General features: G+C 31.8%; 4 protein-coding genes across 11 annotated transcripts in view; 1 reads left to right on the top strand and 3 right to left on the bottom strand.

Moving 5' to 3' along the window:
• Window positions 1-1,169: 1,169 nt before the first annotated feature.
• On the top strand, window positions 1,170-10,228 carry LOC101514142 (uncharacterized). The gene is made up of 16 exons (XM_004499026.4): window positions 1,170-1,410; window positions 2,508-2,909; window positions 3,013-3,238; window positions 3,318-3,563; window positions 3,671-3,786; window positions 3,905-4,003; window positions 4,108-4,195; window positions 4,833-5,059; window positions 5,953-6,125; window positions 6,351-6,550; window positions 7,482-7,814; window positions 7,933-8,034; window positions 8,177-8,474; window positions 8,923-9,071; window positions 9,147-9,431; window positions 9,693-10,228. The coding sequence occupies exons 2-16, from the start codon at window positions 2,611-2,613 to the stop codon at window positions 9,903-9,905; spliced, it is 3,054 nt and encodes a 1,017-aa protein (XP_004499083.1). The 5' UTR covers window positions 1,170-1,410; window positions 2,508-2,610; the 3' UTR covers window positions 9,906-10,228.
• A 2,104-nt stretch (window positions 10,229-12,332) lies between these two features.
• LOC101490817 (uncharacterized) lies at window positions 12,333-16,130 on the bottom strand. The gene is made up of 6 exons (XM_012715345.3): window positions 14,934-16,130; window positions 14,551-14,795; window positions 13,737-13,995; window positions 13,372-13,551; window positions 12,992-13,147; window positions 12,333-12,704 (listed from the first exon to the last, which is right to left on the bottom strand). The coding sequence occupies exons 1-6, from the start codon at window positions 14,961-14,963 to the stop codon at window positions 12,540-12,542; spliced, it is 1,035 nt and encodes a 344-aa protein (XP_012570799.2). The 5' UTR covers window positions 14,964-16,130; the 3' UTR covers window positions 12,333-12,539.
• Window positions 16,131-16,273: 143 nt separating this feature from the next.
• On the bottom strand, window positions 16,274-19,617 carry LOC101513490 (probable inactive heme oxygenase 2, chloroplastic). Of its 5 annotated transcripts, XR_003472515.2 has the most exons (6): window positions 19,068-19,617; window positions 18,772-18,995; window positions 17,439-17,546; window positions 17,246-17,346; window positions 17,091-17,136; window positions 16,274-16,939 (listed from the first exon to the last, which is right to left on the bottom strand). XR_003472515.2 is itself a non-coding variant. In XM_027333849.2 (5 exons), exons 1-4 carry the CDS (start codon window positions 19,534-19,536, stop codon window positions 17,254-17,256), a joined length of 894 nt encoding a protein of 297 aa, XP_027189650.1. In that variant the 5' UTR covers window positions 19,537-19,617; the 3' UTR covers window positions 16,274-17,136; window positions 17,246-17,253. The 5 variants fall into 5 exon arrangements, 3 of the variants coding, with proteins under 3 accessions (XP_027189650.1, XP_004499082.1, XP_004499081.1); XR_189746.4 differs by lacking the exon at window positions 17,091-17,136 and having other exon boundaries at window positions 17,198-17,346; window positions 19,068-19,615; XM_027333849.2 differs by having other exon boundaries at window positions 16,274-17,136.
• A 2,937-nt stretch (window positions 19,618-22,554) lies between these two features.
• The window catches only part of LOC101512730 (uncharacterized), a 13,642-nt gene continuing 10,041 nt past the window's right edge, over window positions 22,555-26,155 (bottom strand). For 3 of the 4 annotated variants that reach the window (XR_012162744.1, XM_004499021.4, XM_004499022.4), the window contains exons 6-10: window positions 24,943-25,027; window positions 24,777-24,860; window positions 24,564-24,665; window positions 24,386-24,484; window positions 22,555-23,292 (exon numbers count right to left, since the gene is read on the bottom strand). Coding sequence is in view for 3 of the 4 variants with exons in the window: in XM_004499021.4 (XP_004499078.1) it covers window positions 23,182-23,292; window positions 24,386-24,484; window positions 24,564-24,665; window positions 24,777-24,860; window positions 24,943-25,027 (481 nt within the window). In the remaining variant the exon portion in view is untranslated. The other variant, XM_027334100.2, reaches the window with a different exon arrangement.

The raw sequence follows: 26,155 nt of genomic DNA, 5'->3' as shown, positions 1-26,155 counted from the left end.
TTATAGGACTTTGGAATAAAAATTTCCCACCTGTTTTACGGGGATTAAAAAGCTGGGCAACGTGGGAAAATTTATTTCCTAGGAACAATTATTTGGTTCTACTGTAACAAACACGGCGAATTTTATTTTCAGCTTTGGATTTCCATGAATATCTTTAGAATCCATGAAACAATTACACCCTATATTATAGAAGAAGTTAACTGCAGATGCAATTAAAAATGTGATAAAAATGTAGATAAATGAAGGTAAAAAGAAAATTAATTTTGAAGGTTGACACTTTGAAAAATTTGCATGGAACAAAGACAATTACACGACACATACACATGGATGATGTGTATACTATATATAGATGGATGGTATAATATCTCTTGTTGGTATTTTGTTTACCTAAAAATTCGGTGGGCCTTGATGTTGATAGTCCGGGCTTGTGATTTCGTAATTGGGCCTAAAGCCCAAAGAAATAAATCCCAACCGTCATGGAAGTTGCGGCCGTACAACGGTGATGGAAACAGCGCAAGTTGGAAGGAAAGGAAAAACGTGAAACGAAGCCGCCGAAAACAAATTAAATTTTGAAAATGTTATTTGAGAAGCAAGATAATCCTTGTGCTTATCGTTTTGGAAAATACATTAATTGACTTAAAGGAGAAACACGTGCATATCCATTGCGTAAATTTGCTAATGGATTGGTCGGAGCTTATGTCCGTGGATTTGTGTTTTAAAGTAAGTCATTTTAAGAGAATAAAAAATAAAATGAATAACGTTAAATAGTTATTATTTTATATAAATATAAAGTCAATTATAATAATTATAATATAAACTATTATGTATTACTTTATGAAAGAAGCCAAATTTTATATTTGTATATATTTTTTTGTTACAAAAGAAGCCGAGGCATGTGTTTAGACAAAAATACTCTACTTTAACTTATATTTGATATGGAATTTTCTTACCAAAATTATAACCAAATTTCAGAAAGAAAAAAATAAAATCAAATATTTATATACTATAAATAAATACCAAACTTTTGTAATTTTCTCAATCAGGTGGTGACTCTCATAATTTAATATTTTCCCAAAAAAAAAAAGAGTAGATTAATTATGAACAATGAATTTCAGTCAAAAAAAATAATATTAAAAAAGAAAAGAAATTGGATTGGTTGAGTGTTGGGGTTTGGGTGAACGAAGAAGTTAACGGGTTAATTTAAAAATAAGAGAGAAAGAAAAAAGAATATGCTATTGTTATGTTCCAAACATTCTCAGATTCCAATATCAATACAAAGTTCCTCTGAGAAGAAGAAGAAGAAGAAGAAGAAGAAGACGAGTTAACAATAACTTTTCTCTTCTCTTCTCTTTTCCTTATATCGCTCCATCTTTTCCATTCCCTTTCTCTTCTCTTTCGATATAACACAAGGTTTCTCTCTTTCTTATTCTCTTTTATTTCGTATTCTTTTCATTTTAATTTATATTAAATTAAATTATTATTATCTCGCTTATGATTGCCTTCTTTCTGTAACTGCTATTTCGTTTCAAACATGTTCGTTTCTTTCGTGCTTTATATTTTTTTTTGTTACACGTCGTTGTTGCTTTTTCTCAATATAAGGCGTCTTTTTCAGTTTGAAGAAGATTTTCTTTCCGAATTAATTATTTTCTTGTTGTTTCCTTTGCCTATATAACATTGTAGGGTAAATAATAATAATAATAGGAGAGGAATTAGGGCTTTGTTCTATTTCCCAATTTCATTCATTTTACTATGTAATAATTATTATTCTTTAAGTTCTTTATTGTTATAAGGCCTAAATTTGTTGTTTTCTTTAATTAGTAATAATAATAATAATAATCTTTTTAACCAAACTTTGTTCTTTTTCATGTTGATCATTTTCCCCTTGTTGTGTTGCACTGTGAGGTTAGGTTGAAATCTTTTTTTCTAGGCTATACTCTTAAACATGTGAAATGAGAGCTATGATATTGATAGTAAAAATGTCTAGATATGGTAGTTTAGTGGAATTCAATTAACAGGAAATTCAATCAATGGCAAAGAATACGTCACAATGTTGGAGGAGAATGTGATTATATAGAATAGGAATAGGAATTGAATTTCTGTTGAATTGAGAAAGGATATACTTAGATAGCCTTGATTAGTTACTCTCTCAGGAATGAATTATAAGCAAAAATAGACAAATTACGCATATTAAGAAATATTGTTGATCACATTTAAACTATGTTTAGGGGTTTTATCATTAAATCGGAGAGAAATTATTGATTTTTGCTTATATTTCATTTAAAAAAATATGAGTTAATTTTGCTTATATTTCATTCTAGAGAAAATACGGTTATAATTTTTGTTTTTCTTCTTTACATTAAGTTTTAATGCCATATATATACTTAATTAAACATCAAATTTCTACTTGGTATTATTGTTAGCTTATTATGTTATAGGAAGGATTATTGTTCCGAGACCATGTTGCGACTAATACTGAAACTATTATTATTTCCTTTCAACTTATACAGGATTCTTCTGGCGCCGTTCTTTATGATTTTCTCGAACTACTAAAGTAGGCTTCATTGCTAGAATTTTGGTTCATTGTATTGGACATTTTTAAAAAGATTAGACATGGGCTCTGATAAGCAGCCTGCGGGTCTTCTTGATAACCTCAAAATGGAAAGGGTTAGAACTATTCTGACCCACACTTATCCTTACCCTCACGAGCATTCCCGCCATGCCGTAATTGCTGTTGTTGTCGGTTGCCTTTTTTTCATCTCATCTGACAATATACATACTCTTGTAGAGAAATTAGACAACAATGTTAAGTGGTGGTCTATGTATGGCTGCTTGTTTGGGTTCTTTTATTTCTTTTCCTCACCATTTGTAGGCAAGACAATCAAGCCGAGCTATTCAAATTTCAGTCGATGGTAAGTTTATTCAACAAATGCATCTCTGTGTATATATGTGTTACCATTTATATTTATGAAAAAGATTTTACAGGATTATAAATGATCTGAGTCCACTTTGCAGGTACATAGCCTGGATTTTAGTGGCAGCAGTGTACCATCTTCCTAGTTTTCAGTCTATGGGGGTGGACATGAGAATGAATCTATCTTTGTTTTTGACAATATATATCTCATCCATTGTTTTTCTTCTTGTTTTCCACATCATTTTTTATGGCCTCTGGTATATTGGGCTGGTTTCACGCGTGGCTGGAAAGAGACCAGAGATCTTGACCATTCTTCAAAACTGTGCTGTAAGTTTGGAAGATGATTTTTTGTTCCTTAGAAGACTCAATATCACTCTAATGCCTTTTTTTTTTAAATAAACGATAGGTACTTAGTGTGGCATGCTGTGTATTTTATAGTCATTGTGGAAACCGTGCCATGTTAAGAGAAAGACCGCTTGATCGAAAAAATTCAAACTGGTTTTCTTTTTGGAAGAAAGAAGAGAGAAACACGTGGCTTGCGAAATTTCTTCGGATGAATGAGTTGAAGGACCAGGTTTGCTCATCTTGGTTTGCTCCAGTTGGATCTGCAAGTGATTATCCTCTTTTGTCAAAGTGGGTTATTTATGGAGAGGTACTTAATATAATCACAATTTATACAATCTTTTGTATTAAATCTTATATCTATATTTGTGGTGGTCCTTTACATGTTGTAATGCAAGAGTTATTTTTATGTTTTAGATAGCCTGCAATGGTTCATGTAATGGTTCGTCAGATGAGATTTCCCCCATCTACTCTCTTTGGGCTACATTTATTGGACTTTACATTGCAAATTATGTGGTTGAAAGATCAACTGGGTAAGTAGTTCTTTATAGTTGATTTTTGTATGTGATATCACATTTTTACATCACACTATATCAATATTTATTTTCCATTTTTTTATTATCTTTGTTTTCATGTCTTAAAAATCAACAGGTGGGCTCTCACTCACCCGCTATCTGTTAAAGAATATGAGAAGGTGAAGAAGAAGCAGATGAAGCCCGACTTTTTGGACATGGTTCCTTGGTACTCAGGGTATGTATATCAAATAATTTTTTCCATATTATCTTTTTGTTTTGCTTCAATGGCGGTGTTGGAGGTAATCTTGATTGTGTGGTTACACTCGCTAAATGATGCAGAACATCTGCTGATTTATTCAAAACAGTTTTTGATCTCCTGGTATCGGTGACTGTTTTTGTTGGGCGTTTTGACATGCGAATGATGCAGGTAGCATTTTTATATTTCCTTGCATATTGTTCACAATATTATGTCAACATGCCATTTAATTTATAGCTTGAAGTGCTTAGCTTACCATATTGTATTCTACGTAGTATTAATTAGCAATCGGTGTGACAGCAAGTGGTTGCATACCTTCAAGTGGTCTTTTGTTACTTTACTACAAATGTGGTGTCTGATAATATTAAGGAATTTTCTTTTTCTTTCTATATTGTTGCCAATGATCTTGTATTTGGTCTTTTCTTCTATAAGAAAGTAGCAAGCCTGAAATGTAGATGTCAATGAATAAGAGTCATACAAGAGGATGTTGATGACAAGTTTTTGTGCTTGTAAACTATGTTTACCATGTAATTTCTAGTCTTCAAATTTATACTGTTTCTTGCAGTTTTTAAATTTATTATGGGCATGCCAAAATTGAACTATTTGTTGCCTGTAGGTGTAGTTAAGTTTATGAAAATCATTAACAAGTCGTAATACATGGCAAAATTCTAAAAATCTCCATCTTTATGGTTTAGGACGAAGTATTTTCTGATTTGAAGAAGCTTGCTTTATTTTAACCCTTTGTTTTGTTGCAAGAATGCCATGTACTTGTGTACAATAGTATATTGAGTCTTATTTTCATCGGCAGGCAGCAATGAGTAGGGCTGAAGATGGAAAGCAACGTGATCTTCTATATAATCATTTTAGTGAGAAGGATGATTTTTGGTTTGACTTTATGGCTGATACTGGTGACGGTGGGAACTCATCTTATGCCGTTGCACGGCTACTTGCAAAGCCTTCCATTCGTACACTGAAAGATGATGCTGAGGTTACCTTACCACGCGGTGACTTGCTACTTATTGGGGGTGATCTTGCGTATGTTGGCTATTTATTGTGGCTATTATAATGTCTTTTGATCAATTATTATATATTAATAATTAAACACTTCTTTTGAATGATTAGTTTACACCATTTAATGCCTGTGGTTCTTGATTCTGAAATTTTAATGCAGACGAAAAATGAAATTCTGAGTCTTCTATTCTTAGTTTTGTACATTTTTGTGAAAGGCTATAGAAGCCCCATTAGAAACTAGAAAGTAGATAAGATGGAGAGTGCCAATGCTTAGAGGTAGAGGCAACTTGTTCTAGCTTCAATAATGGTGTATATGTTAAAGGAAAAAGTATTATTTTCATGGTAGTTGCATTTTTTAGAGTTTAGTGTGGATTAATTTTTGACATCTACTTCAGTTTTAGGAAGTTGGGATTGGGAGTAATTAAGAAGTGACGTGTATCTAACTTTGTTTCTGTAATATATGAGGTATATAGAAGAAAATATATTTATTTATATTGAATATTGAATGTCACACAGTGATCAGACTTTTGAACTTCGTGTCAAGCTTTTATAATATAGATATAATGGATCATGATTTTTCGAACCTACCACCACTACCACGCTCTCTTTGATAGTCTCTGTAGCTTAGCTAATATTAACTTTAGGTCTTAGTTGCTTTAATACGGACTGCTGATTTCATGCTTCACTCTTTTGCATAGACTTGGATAACTAACTGGTGGAGTTTTTATGAAAAATGGATTTGCGGTACTGTTCAAAATTTGTTAGCATAACTGGAGACTCCCAAACTGCTTTTATAGCTGAACCAAAAAGATTTTTGCATTGTCATTTGAAGTTTAACTGCTTTTCTTTTTATTATTTATTTTTAGTTTTCTGTTGCTATCTTTGTTTTATTCAAGGGCTTGTTTGTACTGTTTCAGGTATCCCAACCCATCAGCATTTACGTATGAAAGACGTCTCTTTGTTCCCTTTGAATATGCTCTCCAACCTCCTCCTTCGTATAAGGCTGAGCAGATAGCTGTGAATAAGCCCTTTGGAGATCAACTGAAACATTATGATGGACCTCAGTGTTTCGTTATTCCTGGAAACCATGGTTAGTTTTGTTCAGTTTGAGCCTTGCCAACCTATGTTACTTTTCATGGAGTTTATTGAATGTTCATAGTTTTCCCTGTTTATCTATTTAGTTACTTTTATTTTTCATTAATTGCTATGTTTGTTTTGGTGTTTTACCTGATCTCAGTTTTCAAAAGACCTTAAAAATTGTATTTTTCATACCTAACGGCAATATGTAGTGATCTTTTTATTGTTTGCTTAACAGACTGGTTTGATGGACTTCAGACTTTTATGAGGTATATATGCCATAGGAGTTGGTTAGGTGGATGGCTCATGCCTCAGAAAAAAAGTTACTTTGCTTTGCAGCTCCCTAAACGGTGGTGGATTTTTGGGCTTGACCTTGCACTTCATGGTGATATTGATGTGTACCAATTCAAATTCTTTTCTGAACTGGCAATGGAAAAGGTAAAATATTGTATGCTTCTTCACTTTTATATTTATATTTTATATGATTTAATTTATATTTCATATAATTTAATGTCCGCTTCTTATAGTCTATACTGTCTAATGTGGTTATACTTATGTAATTTATACATAATTTTTTGCCTTTTTTATTAAGTCATTCTTTTGCTGTTGCCATTGGTTTAATATTAAATGATGATGGAGGTATTGCAATATCCTGGTTTTCACACCGGAATTATGGGGAAATGCACAGAGCAATACTCTGATTACCATAACAGAAACAAGAGCTATAACAGATAAAACTAGAGATAGACTCTGAAACTAGAATGCTATTTTCCCCTCAGCCTAAGCCTGCCAGATCCACCGAGCCTCGCAAATGGGGGGTTCCCATCATGTATGTAACATCTAATGATACAAATACTTAATAAAAAAATAGAAAAGGGATGAGCCCAGCAAATGGGGGGTTCTGTTATCTTTCAGTTAGACTGTTGCACTTACTGTGAATATGTATAAATAGCTTTAGCTTGTATCAATTCAATATATGGAAATCATAATCACAGCAACAGTTTTCACAGTCATCTTCTCTGTTCCCGAGTTTTGTGATTGAACTATCCTTCGTGCATGCCGAGCAAACTCCAAGGATTTAACTTACACAAAGGGGCAGGGGGTTAATGAAATCTGTTTCGTCATTAGGCTAGTGAAAGTTTCTGAAATAATTTTTGTATTTTGATTACAAATTTGTTTCTGAATGTCAGTCCTGTTCTACTCTACATGTGAATGAGTAGCGGATATTTGATAAACTGTTTGTCAATGCTGTCTGTTACTTTCTGAGTTCAATATAGTCCCGCCTTTTGTCTATTTACTTGCTTTAAGCCTCACTTTGACCCGTATACTGATTGAGCGTACCTGCTCACATGACCCATTTTTAACTTAGGTTCAAGAAGATGACTCAGTGATCATTATGACTCACGAACCTAATTGGCTTACAGACTGGTATTGGAGTGATGTTACTGGGAAGAATATATCACACCTGATTTGTGATTATTTGAAAGGAAGGTGTAAGCTTCGGATGGCTGGTGACTTGCATCACTACATGCGTCATTCGCATGTTAAGTCAGATGGGCCTGTCCATATCCATCATCTTCTTGTAAATGGTTGTGGTGGAGCATTTTTACATCCCACCCATGTTTTCAGTAAATTTAGTAAACTTGATGGAGTTTCCTACGAATGCAAGGCTGCGTATCCTTCCTTTGAAGATTCAAGCAGGGTATGTAGAATGTTAACAGTTTCTTGTTATAGTTCCTTAGTTGTAAGGACCAAATATTTGGTTTTTATATGTTATTACTTATTGGGTTATAACATTTTTGTTTTTGAATTTAATGCAGATTGCATTAGGAAATATCCTTAAATTTCGAAAGAAGAACTGGCAATTTGATTTTATCGGTGGCATCATATATTTTGTCTTAGTATTTTCAATGTTTCCGCAAGTGAGTTCCTCCAGTTCTTTGCTAATTTAGTAGTCAGTGGATTCCTTTTGGCTTAGTATGCATATATAAGCTTTATGCTTATCTTATAAGATGATATAATTTGTCACTAATATCCCACTATCTTATTTTGCTTAATTTCTAGTGTGAACTGAATCACATCCTCCAAGATGATACATTTTCTGGTCAATTAAGGAGTTTCTTCGGTACTGTGTGGAATGGATTTATATATATCCTACAAAACTCTTGTGTGTCATTTGTGGGAGCTTTAGTGTTACTTATTTCAGCATATTCTTTTGTTCCTCCCAAGTTATCACGAAAGAAACGAGCAATGATTGGAGTTCTTCATGTTTCCGCTCACCTCAGTGCAGCTTTGATTCTTATGTTGCTTCTTGAAATAGGCATTGAAATATGCATCCGGCATGATTTGCTTGCAACTTCAGGTTATGTTTTTGTTCATGTTGAATGACTTATATAATTGTATTGATATAAATTTTTTATTTAAACCTGTATGTACTGCCAAGTTGATAAATTATATTTGGTTTTGAAATTAAGTCTTCTTGTTAGATTAACATTGAAATTGATATAGCACATTTTTGCTGGCTGGGCAGTGAGCGCTATGCCACAGCCGTATCATTCTAAATGTCCAGAAAAAGAATGTCTTGTCATTTTTCGTTACAAATAATATTGCCATCAGCACCAAACTTATGAGGCTACTTAACTGCTTCCCACCAAACTTTGTAAACTTGTAGGTGTATTAGTCATTGACATAGAATAAGAACTGCTAATCTTCAGTGATCACGTGGTTAGGAGTTTGATACTTTGTAAATTAGGGTTGTGTCTTTGTAACCTATATGGATTATAGTGACAACTTTTTTTTGCATGTTCCAGGGTATCACACTTTATATCAGTGGTATCAATCAGTAGAAAGTGAACATTTTCCGGATCCTACTGGCCTCAGAGCTCGTATTGAACAATGGACATTTGGTCTTTATCCAGCATGTATCAAATATTTAATGTCTGCTTTTGATGTGCCCGAGGTATGATAGTTATTTGAACTTTTTCAGTTCTGATTGTTTTTATAATGAATAGTATGATGAAGATTATTTTCACAGGTCATGGCTGTCTCTCGAAACAATATTTGCAAAAATGGATTAGAGTCTCTTTCCCGAGGGGGTGCCGTAATCTATTATGCTTCTGTCTTCCTTTACTTTTGGGTTTTCTCCACTCCTGTTGTTTCCTTAGTATTTGGGAGCTACTTGTATATCTGCATTAACTGGCTTCACTTACACTTTGACGAAGCCTTCTCATCTCTCAGAATAGCTAATTACAAATCATTCACACGATTTCACATCAATTCTGATGGCGATCTTGAAGTTTATACCCTTGCAGTTGATAAGGTAGGAATCTATTTCTCTTGGAGTACTGTTTTATTATATGTAAAGTTAGGTATAGAATTGGTTCAGGTTAGAATCAGTAAGTGACAGAGATACCTAAGGTAACTTTGATTGTGAATGGAAGAAAGCTGAACATGTTCATTAATGGCCTTTATGATGTTTGTCTTAATGTGTTTGTTTGTTAAACTAAAATTTGCTGTGCATGCACGAAACAAAATTTGATAGGTTTACTCTATTTTATTAAACAGTGTTTTCCATGTGTAGGTTCCTAAGGAGTGGAAGCTAGATTCTGAGTGGGATGGAGAGACAAAAAATCCACAAATGTTGAGCCATTTGAGACGCTTTCCCAGCAAATGGAGGGCAGTCATTGCGAACCAGGATCCAGTACATACAGTCAAAATTGTTGATCATTTTATTATTGAACGAACCAATGATAAGAATGAATGTGATACTGCTTCTAACGGGCTAGATCAATGATTTATTGATTTGGTTGTCCTATTTGTAATATTATTTAGGAAGCAGATTGAAGAAATGAAAAGTAGAAGAACACTTTCCACATCTCTTTGTTATTTTCTACTTCTTTGCAAAGTTAGAATGTGACCAATCTTAGTGTAAGGCCCTGAGGAAGGTGCTGGTGAGCCTAGAAAATCAAACCTAGGATTTAGGGATGGGAAAGCATGAATCTTCACTCTTCCTTTCTCAAATTTGATAGTAAAAATATATTCAATTAGATTGTGATTTTGTTAAGAACTCTTGTAACACTTTGTACTATAGTTATACATGCTAGAAGTTTGACTTAATTCTAACTAGATACTAACATGCGAGTTCCGCGGTAGAATTTAATATATTATTAAGTATAAAATAACAATAATATGTAATTTAAAAGTAATGTTAATTTTGTTTTATAGTAGAATATAGTAAGTATTTATGTATTTAAAGGTAAATATATTTTTGAATAATTATATATAAGTTAGGTTTGTTTTAGTAAAAAAAAGAAAAAAGTAAAACATTGTTGACTAATGCAATTCATGCAAAATGTATTTAAATATGGAATTGGTTTATTCAAACTTTTTGATTTTGTTGAAGTGGTTCTTCTAATAGTATATTTGTTAGCTATAATATTTCTTTATTTTATATAACTTATATTAGCTTTGAAACATTAGATGTATAAATTTATGTATTTTTTCACGTTTTCAATTTTATATGTTCATCTTAATTATGTCAATCTTAGTGTTGATCTAAGCATTAAATAATATTGTGTGCTTTGTGATATAGTATAATATTCATCTGTGAGCGATAGTTTGTTAAATTCAAAATAAATATTGAAACAATTCATTCGTGTGTGTCTTGAAATTTTTTAAATAATTATATGACCCGGTCAAAAAACTTCAAGAGGTTGAAAAAAATTATAGGCAATAAATGTTTGTATGTATAAGACATAGATTTTGAATAATTATATATAAGCTAGATTTGCTTTAGTACAAAAGAAAAAGTAAAACATTATTGACTAATACAATTTACGCAAAATATATTTAAATGTAGAATTGGTTTATTCAAGCTTTTTGATTTCATTGAAGTGGTTCTTCTAATAATATATTTGTTAAATAGTTATGTATTTCTTTATTGTTAAAGTTATACATTTAGCTATAATATTTCTTCATTTTATATAATTTATATTAGTTTTGAAACATTCGATTTATAAATTTATGTACTTTTTCACGTTTTTAATTTTATATGTTCATCCTAATTCTGTCAATCTCACTATTGATTTAAGCATGCATTAAATAATATTGTATGCTTTGTGACATATTATAATATTCATTCGTGGATGATAGTTTGTTAAATTCAAAATATTGGAATAATTCATTCGTGTGTGCATTGGAATTGTTCAAATAATTATTTGACACGATCAAGAAACTTCAAGAATGTTTGAAAAAATTATAGGCAAGAAAAATTTGTGAATGTTTAAGACATATAAAGTCTCGAGTCAATAATAAAATAGTTAGAAGTTCTTCATTTTCAAATATTTAATATTATTCATTTTTTTTTTCAATTATACTTTGTGTTTTTTTAATTATAAAAATAAAAAATGTTATGGGAGACACATTTAACATAAGAAAAAAACTCATTTCCTATGCAATAATGTTGATATATGACCTTAACAATAATTGACAATAGAAAAACAATATTATTGAAATATATGTGAACTAAGGGTGTGTCACACATATGTGGCATAAAAAATGTGGCATAAATCTTGATGTGTGTATGTATTGTGATGATTTAAAGATATTGAATGATTTGCATTTTTTTTGTATGAGTTATTAAAATGAAAGTTTTAATGAGTAATTAAAGTTTTTTAAGTGTATTGATGAGTCATTGAGTGATAAGTTAAAATTGAAATCATATAATGTATGAAGTAATTGTACTTAGGCGAGTGAAAAAATTTGCATTATATATTGAAAAAACAAAACATAATAGAATAGAAGATGAATTTGAAATGTGTCATATCAGAATTTTGGCGAGTTGACAAATATTGAAGAATGTGACATAGATGAATTTTTTTTGAAGGATTCCATTTTTATTATTATTATAGATAGATTTGCATTCCTAACACTTGACTTTTGAAGTCAAGCTTTCACTTGATAGATAGACACAAATAAAGTTGGAAAAAAATTAAAAAGTTTATTTAATGACAGCAAGACCCATTTAGTGGTGGAACCTATTAACTATTTTAGTGTCTATCTCACTAAATGGACTATAAATACAGAGGATCCTAACTTAGCTTTCATTGACCCCAAAAAAATCTATATAAATGTAAATTAATTTTGGCTCATCAAAAGCCATAAGTTGATAAAATGATTGAATCAATAGTTAATACTATAATTACTTATAATTGGTCATATATATTCATATAATATTAATAATTTATTTAATCAAATAACTAATATTACTTTACTTTATTTATTCTCTGAAATTAATTATTCACTTTAGAGAGACTAAATATTGACTCTATATATCTTTCAAATATTGACAAAAATCTTCTTGCTCGTAGCGCAAAAAGTAGAATCATTCATGTGGTCAAAAGAATAACCACTGTCTTGTACTATTTGATTACTCTGAAAATAGAAAACTCTGGTATGGTGTCCCTTTTAGGATTTTATGTACTTCATACCAGTTTTCAATTTGCATTGATAACGGTTTTGTATGAATCTTAATTTGATGGCTTTGTAGATCCCTATATGGCAATCTTAGAAATTCTTGAACATCCTTGAGTTTCTGGATATGAAAATTGAAAAAAAGTTCAAAATTAAATTATATTAGATAAATTATATAAAACTTTTTAAAGCTTAGTAACCAAATTTTGTGCTAATGTTTAATTATGCATTTAGATTGACAATATCATCAAAAGCCAAATTATTTTAACAAAATATTATCATTTTTAAACTAAAGAAGAAAAGAATTAAATATTAAATTAGAATAAAAGCCAAATTATTTTAACAAAATATTATAATTTTTAAACTAAAGAAAAAAAATTAAATCTTAAATTAGAATAGTTGTGTTACCGTGAGATTTTTGAAAAGATCCTCATAGTAGAGAACTATGTGGCGAGTGTTGTTAAAGTATTCAATGGCTTTTGCAGCTGTCTCCTCTGTTTGCTTAAGCTCTTCCATTAGTAATGTTGTATTGATCCGTGGCTTGTATTTGGCAAGAACTTTAGCCTGCCAATTAAATAAATTATAGTAGAATAGAACCAATTAAATTATTTAATTTCACTTTTGAAATCAACATAAGATTAATTAGCACATGTTTTGCCTTTACTTTTTGTCAAAAAAATGTCTACCTTAATATTAAAGTTAGTGCAAACAAACATTTGTCAAAACTAAAATAAACATGATATAAAGATAGTATAATAATATAAATGAATAAAGTGCAAGAGAGAAACCTCTATTGTGGAATGAACATGAGACTTGTGGGTTCCATTAAGTGGCTTGGCATATTTGTCATAGGAATTTGCAAGCACAGATACAACTCTACGTAGAAAATTCCTTCTTAAAAGGAATATTACAGAAACTCGTTTTCTTTGGAAGTATTCCACTATTTCCTTATGATGCTCCATCACACCCTATTAAAAGTATTTTCTTCTTTTAGCATTTATCCTATACGAGCTATAAACAAGAGTTATCTAATATTAACACATTCTATGACATATTTTTTTAATATATTCATCATAAAAGTATAGATATATCTCTTTTCTACCACTTTTATGTGAAGAGACTAAAGAGTGATATAAATGAAAGCAATAACCACCTGATTAAGCATCCATTTGTAGCCCACAGCTGCGTTGCATTCATTCTTGGAAGCACTTGTAAACCAATCAAGATTGTAAACTTTATCCATTGTCTTCAAAATTGATGAAACATTTTCCCTTCTTTTGATTACATCAAATATCTCCCCGTTGGAACTTATATTAATGTGACTATTCAAAAGTGTCTCAAACCATCCACTCCCAGATCTTTGCATTGATAAGATGCAAAAGTATCGCACAGGATTGCAACCACACTCCTCCCTGCCCATTCATCAATTTGATAATCAAACCTACGTAAAAAATATTCATTGGGGGCTAAAATATATTGACTCCCCAAAATACACATTAGTTAACAAAATTCTTTTGCTCCCTGAGCAACTAACGATGGTTAAGTTTAGTAGAAGGTGCTTATCCTCTTAACGATTGATGATGAACTATGATTGAATTACTTTTGAGAAGCGTATATCCATATTAAGAGTCTGATGACTCATTAGACGACGAGTCAAATAGAATTGACTCTGGTAAGACGACAACTAACTTAATCCAAAGATAAGTCTCACTTTATGAACATACATGTGCATATGCGCCTGTACATATATTATTAAGTTTTTATATTGAATCTATCTCATATTTACAAATCTATCATGCTAGGTGAAGACTACCCACCATTTATTAACACATATTCAATCATATTTCATCAAAATGTGTGACTCTTAGTCCACCCTCTCATGTTTAGGGTTGAACATCTGAAACGTGACTTGAGTGACTGATAGCAATGACTTGATAGCATATGGCCGAATATATATGTGTGTTTACCTGTTGAAAGTATTGGGTTGTGGATAATGCAAGTAAGGGAGTTCCCATTGTTCTACAGGAGAAGGATGACATGAGTGGTTGAAGACTTTAAGTTCCAACAACTTTGTGCTTGTTCGAAAGGGAATCATTGTTTGCTCTACATTAAATGTACAAACTATGTATATTGCATAAACAGCAGCTAAAACTAAAACTAACAGCTTCAATGTTAATGGAGATCTCTTAATAGATTTGATGTCTACATACTCCTGAAAATAGAATGGAAATGGTTAATTACTACCATGTGAGTATATATACATGTGACATTATATCTAATTAATATTTTTCAGTGAAGTCATTAAGAGACAAAACAAAAAAACATAACAATAGTTGTGTTGTGTTTTTACCTTGTTGAGGACAAATAGTTCTTCAATCATGTTTGATGGAAACAGAGAGAAAGACAAAATGACATAGACCGTTCGTTGAATTTCTAATGTTTTGTTTTTTCATAGGATCTATATGGTTTTGATGAGATTCAATTCATAGTTTCGAGGTTTCAATTCCACGTGAAATTTAGCGTTGATCAAGCAACCTGGTCGTGCTGCTGTTTAATAGCTGCTTTTATTTTTAAGCTTTATAATAACTTGAATTACACGAAAGTTTATATATATATATATATATATATATATATATATATATATATATATGTATGTCAGTATATCTTACTAATAGTTAAATCAATTAATATTCCGTGGAAGAAAACAGCTGAAACGATGGAGTTGATAGATCCGATTCCATGATTATATTGAAAAGGAAACCAAAAAAGAAGTGGAAGTCACGCACAGTTAAATTATTTGGTATATAAATAAATACATACATAGATATCATAATCAGAGCAATTCATGAAGAGACCACTTGGATTTAATTAATTAATTTAATTATTAGTACTAAATCAAGATAATGAGTAAGTGTTAATTCTCCGTTTATCAACAGTGAAGATGGGAAATTTAAAATTAAAATTGGGATGAAAGAAAAAGGACTTCTTCAGAATGATCATTTGGACCAAGGGCAGTCATTATAAGGGAAAAATATATATAATTTTTATGTCTGACTGAAAATATAGTTACAAACAAAAACACAATTATCTTAATTTTAAGAAATGTTGGGGGAAAAAGAAGCTCTAGATTATAAAGGTCAATTGGGGTCTACTATGATTCAATATTGACCTTGATCTTAGAGGACATTTATTTTACACTGAGGCAAATAATTTATGTTCAATTGGTCTCCACCAATTTATGCAAACCGGAAGCAATGGAGACAACTACAATTCCCTTTTAAGATACTTTAGAATACTTTAAATGGATTATGCACTCAGTCCAAATGTATCAACAGTTTACAGAATAGGAGTTTTGTCTTCGAAGCTTGCAAGTGGATGGAAGGAATGCCAAAGAAACACAACTCCTTTGGCTAACATGATTTCTTACTCATTCATAGCAACCAGTGAAGTGAACCACCACTATTATAGAACCAGAAAGGAATGCAGACCACAATCATGAAAGAGGAGATGGCATCACAGTTGGGCGATGTGCTCCCAGGGGTTTTGGTGGCACGATTCCAGTGGTTCAACGACAGCAACTAGTGGCTCCAGTGATTTTACTAGGAGGGACAGTGATAGAAAGAATGCACTTTTTTTTATGAATTAAAAGAAAGACCAACAGTTCAATCGCTCAAAAAGATAAAAGTAAAATGGAACAAATTATGAAACCGTTATATTCCACTTTAGAAGATTCACTATCAAATTGTTCAATGTCACCGTAGAGCACAATGATACAGAAATCAGATTAAAGACTGAGGTGCTGTTTATACAATGGAAAATACAGAGCCCATACATATTTATAAATTACATATAAATTTGTCGTGGATTCCCAAAATCCCAATCCAACGAGAGAGAAAGGAATGTCTGAAACATTACTCAAGAACATTCATATTACAAAGAGTTCTTCAAGTGGTGATCTCAAAAGTATTAATAGCCACAAAAGAGAATGCAAGTAGGAAACAATGGCCACGATTAGAAAGAAATCTTCAGTGATACTGAAACATTATGGTGATTATTATTTCAGAACTCATGATCTTGAAATGGTTCCAGCTAAAGCCACATCTCTAATGAAAAGATATTGTCATTTCCCAGGCTATACCGTTAAAATCCATATCAATAAGGATTGGCAAACCCATAACAGATGTAACCTGGCCCTGGCAACAGTACTATTTGCCGCAACAAAAATGGTTACCAAGCTACAGTTAACACCCTCAAACTACTGACTTTCCTACACAGCAACATGCCTTGACTATTTAGGCTGGACTGATATTCCGGTTGAACCACCACACAATTTAAAATTGCAATTGCAGTGAAATGCTGGACCAAAAAAACAAAATGCAACCAAATGTAAGAAATGACACAATTGGGAGCAGTAGCACATAGTGAAGCATGAAATGTATCACTTTTCGGTTTAAGCATAACAGGAGGGGGGGAAGATTATATATATTGCTTAAGGATGGAATAATACATTATCCTCGATGCATAAAGCATTTGGGATGACCCTTCTTGATCCTCTATCAATTAAAAGTACCAATTTAAAGTTAAAAGGATGATTAAAAATTTTAGAAGGCTTACCATAAAAAAGTCAGTGCTATTGACAAAAAAAAAAAACAAAGAACCAACCCGCCTCTTCATAAGATGATCAGACGTACAATCTGTCCCATAAATTGGAATGACTTTTTTGTTTCTTTTAAACATTTATTTTTTTCTTCCCGAGACCAATGCTGCATAAAATACAATCACATATTATTTATAAGTATAACACAGCATCAAAATATTGTATAAAGACACAATTAAAGGATTCCTAGTAATCAACCTCTGCTAACACGTTAAGCTTTTCGCGTACATCTTTCAGCATTTCCTGTTCGTCTCCTCCCCATTTGCAGAACTCCAGTTCCTTACCTTCCAGAAGCTTTTCAGAAACCTACAACCAACAACAATAGAATGATAAGCTTAAAAAATTCTTGATGTTTTCACATGTACATAATTAAATTCTTTAAATAAGGAATTCTTTATATTTGATTCAGAGTTGACTACAGGATTTCCCACCTATAAATATTGGAAAGACAATATATATAATATTATAATATATATTCACATGTGCACAAACACCTACATAGTACATACTAATTTCTTCTAATATCTCTGTCAAATTCAAAAAACCAAGGTATCATTCAGTTCATCAGCTGAAATTCAAAGAAAAAATAGGCCCACACAATATTCTTTATGATTGTTTCCTATTGTTCCAACCTACAACAGTCATTATTCATAACATGAAATAGCCACACAAGTAACAAAATAATACATGCAATTGGATTCTCTGTTTCCAAGCTAGAGCAAATAGAACTTCAACTATTTGAGGTAAGCTAAATATTGAGTGTGGTTTGACAACACTCTATTTTGTAGTCTCTCTATCTCTAAAACTCATTTATGAATAAGTTTCTCAAGAAGCCCTAATAAAGAACAGAAATATTAAAAGAATCTTGTAATAACAATGGTTTTTTAAACAATACTAGTAGCTTCTCTCATACATATTAAAATTAGTAACAGACCCGTGCAATGAGGTTACATTTGAAAACTAGTAATGCATGCAAATGAGTAAAGATAATAACAGAACAATATATGGTAAGGTAGGCCGAAATAATGTGTGCAATAAAGATAAAAAGAAGCTAATAAAACATATTTAATTTAACACAATACCAAAAAACAACATTGACATTCAAATGAAATAAAAGAGTAAAACCACTACTACTTTAGGATGAAATGTGATTGACTTCAATGAATATGACATTTAACGAAGCAACGTGGACTAATGTATGAATTAAAAGTATGCTCATGTATTGTGCAGAAAGAAAGCTTAGAACGATGACAAAAGGAGTTTTTACATTCCAATTTTTTCAACGCTGTGTCATATTATAAGCTAATAATAAGGAGTTTCTTTTTTTTTTGGAGTGAAGGACTATAAGTTTTCTAAACAATAAATTCTTGTATAAGTTGAAATTAGCTTCTACGTTTCATTGTTTTCAAAAGCTTAAACACTTTAACTTCATAAAAATCTGTAAGCTAATAAGAAACATTTTGAGAGTAAATCATAAAAGGTTTCCCTAACTAGATTGATTTCCCTTAAAAAAAAGGGGAAAAGTGAGTACCTGGTTTGTAATAACCTGGCCAGCAGCAATATGAGAAAAATGGATATTGTAGAAATGGGAGAGAAACAAAGGTGCACTAGTTTCCGCAAGCTCCTCCAAATATTTTGCATATGTAACTCCAGGAGAACTTGGATTCGGAATCTCAACACCTTCTTCCTTCAACCATTCTAGATCTTTACAAAGCTCTTCTGATCTTTCCAATCCAGTTTTCCTCAAGTACGCATCTGCAATTCAAACACACAAACAAAATCAATTTTACTGCGAGTAAGCGTAAAATGAAGTATTGAACAACTTACAAGAAACGTTATCGGAATCGTCGATCATGCGTTCGAGTGTGGTGAAAACGAGTTTGTTATCGACCAAGAATCGAAGGAAGCCTTCCATGGAAGGACGCCACGTGTCAGGTATGGATTGGTCTCCTCCGTGTATGGAAGGAGTGGGAACAGCGAGTTTGTCGTTACGGAGTCGCATGGCGACGAATCTCATCTCTTCAGTGATACCGGTGGTTTCTCCGGGATAAAGTTTCCGATAACTATTCCTCTTTTTAAGCATTGGTGGATAAGAAGAGTTGTTGTTACTATTATTATTAGAATTAGAATTAGAATTAGTATTGTTGAGAATGATACTCGTCCTTCTTCGCTCGGGGAGTGTTGATGGTGAGAAAGATAACCATAGTTGTGGCTTCACCGTTAACCACATCGCAATACTGCTCTTCTTTATTGCAGATTGCTTTGTTGCTATCTTCCACTTAACCTCCAAATCCATTTTTTAAATAATTATTTGGTACCAACATTCAATGGATGTCCAACTTCTCTTCTATTTTTCTAATTACCCAATTACTTTAATGCAAATGTTAACTAGTGCCGCAACTAATCTTTTCTCTTTTAAAGCAAAAGTAGACCATAACATCTCATATCATTAATTCTACATTCTAACTATATTCACATTCAGTTAATTAATTATCTTTTGTAGCATTATAAAGTCATTTTATTTATTTTTATAACGTACGAGTAATATGAAATATTCTTTTATAATATATTATTTAAAAATATTTTTAGTGTAAATTATAAAAAAATTTAAAGTATTTTGAAAGAAATTCTTTATTCATTTCAAAGGTAGTGTAATAATATGTTTTGGAATTCTTTAAATACAATTTTCATCAATTTATTTGTTAAAGTCTTGCAGCAATTGTCATCAATTGATAAATTAGTAGACCTCAATTGATAAATCAGCAATTGTTAAAGTCTTGCAGTAATTAGTAGACCTCCCACCAGGATCCAAACCAATAGGTTGTAAATGAATCTTTAAAAAGAAAAGGAAAGTTGATGGTACCATTGATAAATTCAAAGCTAGACTTGTTGCAAAAGAATTTACACAAAAAGAAGGTATTGACTATTTTGATATTTATGCACATGTTGTAAGAATTATATCCATAAGAGTGCTTTTGGCTCTAGCTTCTATCTAAAAGTTTGTAATTCATCAAATGAATGTTAAAACTATTTTTTTAGATGGAGAGTTAGATGAAGAGGTGTATATGAAACAATCCGAAGGATTTGTCATCAAAAGACAAGAACATAAAGTGTGTAAGTTGACTAAGCCTTTATATAGGTTAAAACAAGCACCCAAAAATGACACTAAAAGTTTGATCAAATTGTGTTTTCTAATTGATACAAGATAAATGAATCTAACAAGTGTATTTATAGTAAATTTCACAATGAAAATGATTATAATTTTTTTTATATGTGAATGGTATGTTAATCTTTGGCAATACTTTAGACGAGGTAGTAAAGACTAAAATTTTTTTATATAAAAAAATTTTGATATGAAAGATTTAGGTGAAACATATGTGATTTTAAGAATTAAAATCATAAGAGATGGTGTAAATATTTGTTTACCCCAATCTCATTATATTGTTAAAGTGCTAAAGAAATTTGATAATTTTGATTGTAAATATGTTTCTACCCCATTTGATCAAAATGTTAGTTTACAACTACATGTCATGTAGCACAAAAGGTAATCAGATGTTTGATGTATACAACAACTTGTACTAGACATGATATAACATATATTGTTGGTAGATTAAATCGGTATACAAACAATTCAAATAAAGAACATTGGCATGTTGTTAATAAAGTATTAAAATATTTGAAATGAACAATTAAGGATCATGCAATTGATATCCTTCAGTTTTGGAAGGATATACAAATGTTAGTTGGGTAACTTATGTTAAGGATCATGCTTCCACAAGTGGATGGATCTTCAACCTTGTGGAGGTGCAATTTTTTGGAGTTCAAAGAAACAAACTTGCATTTTCGACTCCACTATGACTGCATAATTTATTGCTCTAGCTACAGGTAGTAAAAAGACTGAATGACTAAGAAATTTATTGTATGAGATACCAATTTGACGAAAGTAATGGCACTAGTATCCATACATTGTGATACTCAATCTAGCCTATCAAAAACATGTAGTCAAGTATATAATAAAAAATAGACATATTGGTTTAAGACATAACTATGTAAAAGATTTAATTTTAAATGGAGTGATGTCCATAATAATTGTAAGAACTTAAAAGAATATTGTAGATCCTTTGATGAAATGTTTGACAAACGGCATGATGTTGAAAACATCATTCGAGATGAGACTCAAGCTCATATCTAACTAATCATCAATAATGGAAAATCAACTCACACTTGAGTAACATCAAGTCTTGAGTTCAATGTTGAAAATATACTATTAGAGTGATCACAAATACTTGAATATATAAACATCCCATAGGGTAAAAATACTTGGACCATAAGCATAAAGTTGAAAAGTTGAGTTTTACTCTTAATAGACATATAGCATGAATTTGTTTAAATATATATTATGAGTGTATTTCTAATATAGTCTAACTATGTGTGAATGGACTGACGTCACTTCAAAGAGTTAAAAGATTTTTTTTTGTAATACTCATCAAAAGAGTACATTACACAAGGTGTTATCAAATCTGTTGGTCCAAACTTATCTGCCAATATTTATTTAAAAAATAATTTAAGATTGAGATATTTTATTAAAATAATAGTGTGTGTGGACTGTTTCAATGAGATGAGGGATTTAGTATATTTTACAAATAGTTTGAGATTGTAGGACATTTTTAAAATATTAGTTTGACCACCTCTTGTTTAAGTCTAAGGTCCTAAGTTCAATTCTCATATTCGAATTCAAACTCAGTTCCTGGGTGAGTAATGCACATTGTTATTGCACATTCCTGGGTGAGTAATTCAAACTCATTTCATCACTTCGTTTCTTAATGCACATTGTTATTGTAAGCGGTTATTATATTCTGTAAAAAATACCATTATTATTTGTTAAAATTGAACATTTTGTGATACCATTTAAGTGCCCTCACTACTATCACACCCCAGTGTATCTATATAATGAGCTTCAATCCAATTTCAGGATGCCAATAGATCTGACGCACATATATCTACACACACACGGGAGCTGCGTGTTTGCTTTCTGTTGCAACATTTATACACAGTTTCAAACGTTGAAACATTTGTTTACCAATTACACCCCCACCCGCGGATTGCACAGGTTATATTCTAATAAAAATTAACTGTTAAAATAAAAAGAAGACAACTAAAAAACTGATAAATCATTGCTTAATTAGATAACAAATTGTTAAAAACAAAATGAGATTTTACTGCTTAAACATTTCACGCACTAAAACCAAATGTGTGAGATCTAAAGCGTCCAATTTAAAGTCAATGGATGTGATTAACTATTGCCTGTACTTGGTAGTGCAAGAAATGACGATCCATTTTTTCTCACTATGTTCTCATTCATCTACCAAAATAAATTTAGTAGAACTTATCCATACAAAGGAGGAATCATCACCTTTATATACAAACACCACAGAAATGATTTTTTTTATTGAGAAATAAATGAGGGTCGCTACCACTAAAATCAATAGCTTCCCTTTTCCAATCTGGTCAAATCCACCTACCCGATCATGCAGTTGCTTAGGAATCGAAATTGAATGACTTTCAAAATAGAAACCAGAACCTATATGCTTAAAACCTAAAATAACAAAAAAAGGGAGAAGGGGGGGAATTACACAATATACATGGGTTACAATTGTGTTTCCTATTTATGTACTAGGGATACTAATAACAATCCCCAAGAGCCAGCGGACCTCCAACACTGACGAAATTTGAAGCACCGAAAGAATGATTGAAGAAAGGAAAGATATGCGAGTTTGGCTAGCCAAGATATTAGTCTGCACTTCACTAATATGCTAAATGGTATCAAGTCGATGCCACAGGACATTAACGTTTCCCGTGCATTTGACATATAAATGCCACGCCGAAACACCTACCTAGCTCTTTAGAGGTATTTACATATCTATAGTTGTGACATATCTACTTAGGTATAGCATGATTTTAATTTCTGTAAGAACTTTAATGTCTCTGTATAAGAAGGGTCTAAGCGGCTCACTGGCTTGCAAGAATTTATATGATCTGTCGACTCCAACACCTGTTTCAAAACTTCAAGTTAAATAGGAAAGCAAGAATTAAAGCAAAGCACTATACCAAAAAAAAAACTTATAATATTGGATAGGGTCCTCTGATATGAATTTGTCATATATACAAAAGGGTTCGTCCACCCTTGGATTTTAATGAGTCGGGATCACGGTGTACTTTGAATCAAATCAAGGGTCAATACTCCCATTGCTTGTGCATTTTAGACACCATCAAAGAAACAAAACAGAAAGTATTACAGTCAATATGAATTGACGGAAGTACTAGATAAAAAAAATTATATTAACATGAAGCAAATCCAGTCACACCAAACAAAATGATATCCGTAAACTAGAATATCATGAATTGTCAAAGGAATGTTAGATTTACCATTCCAGATGTTTCAGATCCTATATCATTTTAGTTTTTATGACAGAAATCATGGTAAAGCTGGTATGAATGACCAAAGGTTCGACCCCCACATCCTTATTTCTCATGCATCCTAGGTCTAATAAGCCTAGTATAGGCTAGAACAACCCCTCCACCCCAGAAAAAAAAAAAAAGACGTTTCATCTTCCAAGGACTACTGGAAGAACAAGAACAAGAGTTAATTGGGAAAATCATACTGCAGTATGAAGGAGGTAAAATATCTAAAAGACATGCAGATAAATGCACTCACAGATGCCGTTTTTTTCTGATGGTGCACACAACAGACAAAAGAAGGAACAAATAGCATATATAACAAACATGCCACCTACAAGTCAATAAAATGGAAGTCGAAAGCTATGCACTAAACAGGGCAATCAAACCAAATCTGAAAGGATCTTTCAAGCAGATTTAAATGAGAAAAGGCACAACCAACCCAATCAAAATCATGAAAATAAAATCTATGACCTTAAATCATTAAACTACAGTGGCAGAGCCATTAGTTACTTCATTATATTTTTCTAAAAGGAAATTTATTTTTGGGAATAATTAGCAGGGGGAATAATTTGCATCAGGGAATTCAGGAGGGGCTCACTTGAGTTACAGCTTACTCAATAAATGTTCTATTTTTCATTTCATTTAATTTACCAGTCACATTAGATATAATTTTACAATATACTTACCACTAGTTCCCCAAATCCAGGATATGCTGACTCAATTGGTACAATTTCCATTCGAAAGGCCCATCCACCATAACCTTCCACTATTGGAGTTACCTTGGTCTGCAAAAATGGTGACAACTCAAACTCAAAAAAAGACACCAGCTTGATACTAACAAGAAAAACCTAAACTGCTGATTACCTCACAAAAACTGAGGATATCAAGTACGCTTTTCTTATAAAGTTGACGAATATAATCATTAAGCTCAACCAATCTTGAAGACCCACTTCTTAGTTCTCCTATCTATATAACATTAAGAACCAAATGCTAAAAATTCTTCCAAATGTAGCAATTTATTATAATTGGAAATACACTAATTAACATCTACTGTTGAACAACAGCAGGAAGCTTTACCGTTGGAGCAGGCCGAAGTACAAGGCCCATTCGCCAGGGCATATCAGCAAGTTTGCTGCCAAAATGTGGACAACTATAAAACACCTACAACAAAAAATAAAGCATAAAAACAAAAAAGAAGGTGCAATTTATTATGCATATATTTAACTAAGGAGTTGATACTTACTATTCCCCTTGTATTATTCACAAGATTATCAAATTTTTCCTCCTTTGCTGTATGAAGAATCTGCTTCACGACCAAGCCCCCCATACTGCAGGTGGAAGAGAAAAACAACAAAAAACAAATAAATTGAGGTGCAATTTGACTTAAAAATAACTAGGTACCCAAGTCATTTGGAAACTACAATTAAAAACAAAATCAAGAACTTTAAATTTGTTAATATACTCCCAATATGTACTTCTAATAATTAGGTTGGAGTATATATATCAGCATATATACATCAGTCAGGATCTATCGAAAGGCATCATACTTAATGTATGTTTGGTTACCCGTTGGGAAACTCCCAAGCAACATTTGTCCACTTTAAGGAAACATAGCTTGAGACTTCCAGGAAATCCAAACATCCTCTTAACATACTTATACCGTATATAATTTTCTTTGAAGTATGAAATCAACCAATCGAGCCACTGAAATGAAAGATCTTACTAACTAGATCAAGTCCACGAAATTTCATACAATTCAAAAAAAATATACTTCAATGCATCATTTTATTTTAAGAGTTTAATGGTGATGTGATACAATGCTGTGTAACTTAGTTTTGCAGTGACATTCATTGGGAACCTTCTATTTTGTCATGTCATATGATCAATTTTAAGATATAGTGATAAGAGTGGGGTAACATGGCAAAACAATGGATTTTCATTGGATGTCAATGTAAAACTGACGATGCATGTCATTTAAATCCTTATTTTAACCTAAACTATAATATTTAAAACATAAATAAATATTTAATACTAAATGCATGTTTACTGATAGGAATGGGCTGGGCCCCACAAGTGATGAGGGGGATCTCTTAGTAAATATAGATGAGGTGGGGCCTAAGCAATGGCAAGTATATGTGAGAAAGAATAAGAAAGGGGATGCAGAAAAATAATGATTGCCTAGCTGGCATAGGGAGTTAATATTCCACTAATAAATAGGAATTAATATTCCACTAATAAAGGGGAGTGTGTCCAGAGATAGCTGGATGGTTTTTATTTTCATTTTTCAGTTACACCTTAGAGGTTGGGCAGTAAGAGAATTGTTTTCTCTAACTGAGGAGCATTAGCTCTGGAATCATTTTCTGTTTTCTTATCAATTAATACAATAATTCTTTTCATCTAATTCTATCTTATCTCTGCTCTATCAATTGGTCCGACCTGCTACGTTCATGCAAACC

The sequence above is a fragment of the Cicer arietinum genome, chromosome 4 (genome assembly GCF_000331145.2).
Source record: "Cicer arietinum cultivar CDC Frontier isolate Library 1 chromosome 4, Cicar.CDCFrontier_v2.0, whole genome shotgun sequence".
NCBI classification, from domain to species: Eukaryota; Viridiplantae; Streptophyta; class Magnoliopsida; order Fabales; family Fabaceae; genus Cicer; species Cicer arietinum.
The sequence above is the reverse complement of the archived record's forward strand: the minus strand, read 5'-3'. Positions and strand labels throughout refer to the sequence as shown.

Bases quoted from the DNA above. Each gene is read 5' to 3' on its own strand.
- LOC101513490 (XM_027333849.2), bottom strand. From the start codon at position 19,536: ATGGATTTGGAGGTTAAGTGGAAGATAGCAACAAAGCAATCTGCAATA. The intron at 17,547-18,771 runs GTACTCACTTTT...TGTTGGTTGTAG, and splicing joins GCCAGGTTATTACAAACCAG to GTTTCTGAAAAGCTTCTGGA. The intron at 17,347-17,438 runs GTTGATTACTAG...TATTTTATGCAG, and splicing joins AGCTTAACGTGTTAGCAGAG to CATTGGTCTCGGGAAGAAAA.
- LOC101490817 (XM_012715345.3), bottom strand. From the start codon at position 14,963: ATGATTGAAGAACTATTTGTCCTCAACAAG. The intron at 13,552-13,736 runs GTGGTTATTGCT...TACTTTTAATAG, and splicing joins ACAAATGGATGCTTAATCAG to GGTGTGATGGAGCATCATAA. The intron at 12,705-12,991 runs GTAACACAACTA...TTTCATATCCAG, and splicing joins ATCTTTTCAAAAATCTCACG to AAACTCAAGGATGTTCAAGA.
- LOC101514142 (XM_004499026.4), top strand. From the start codon at position 2,611: ATGGGCTCTGATAAGCAGCCTGCGGGTCTTCTTGATAACCTCAAAATG. The intron at 4,004-4,107 runs GTATGTATATCA...TAAATGATGCAG, and splicing joins ATGGTTCCTTGGTACTCAGG to AACATCTGCTGATTTATTCA. The intron at 4,196-4,832 runs GTAGCATTTTTA...TTTCATCGGCAG, and splicing joins TTGACATGCGAATGATGCAG to GCAGCAATGAGTAGGGCTGA.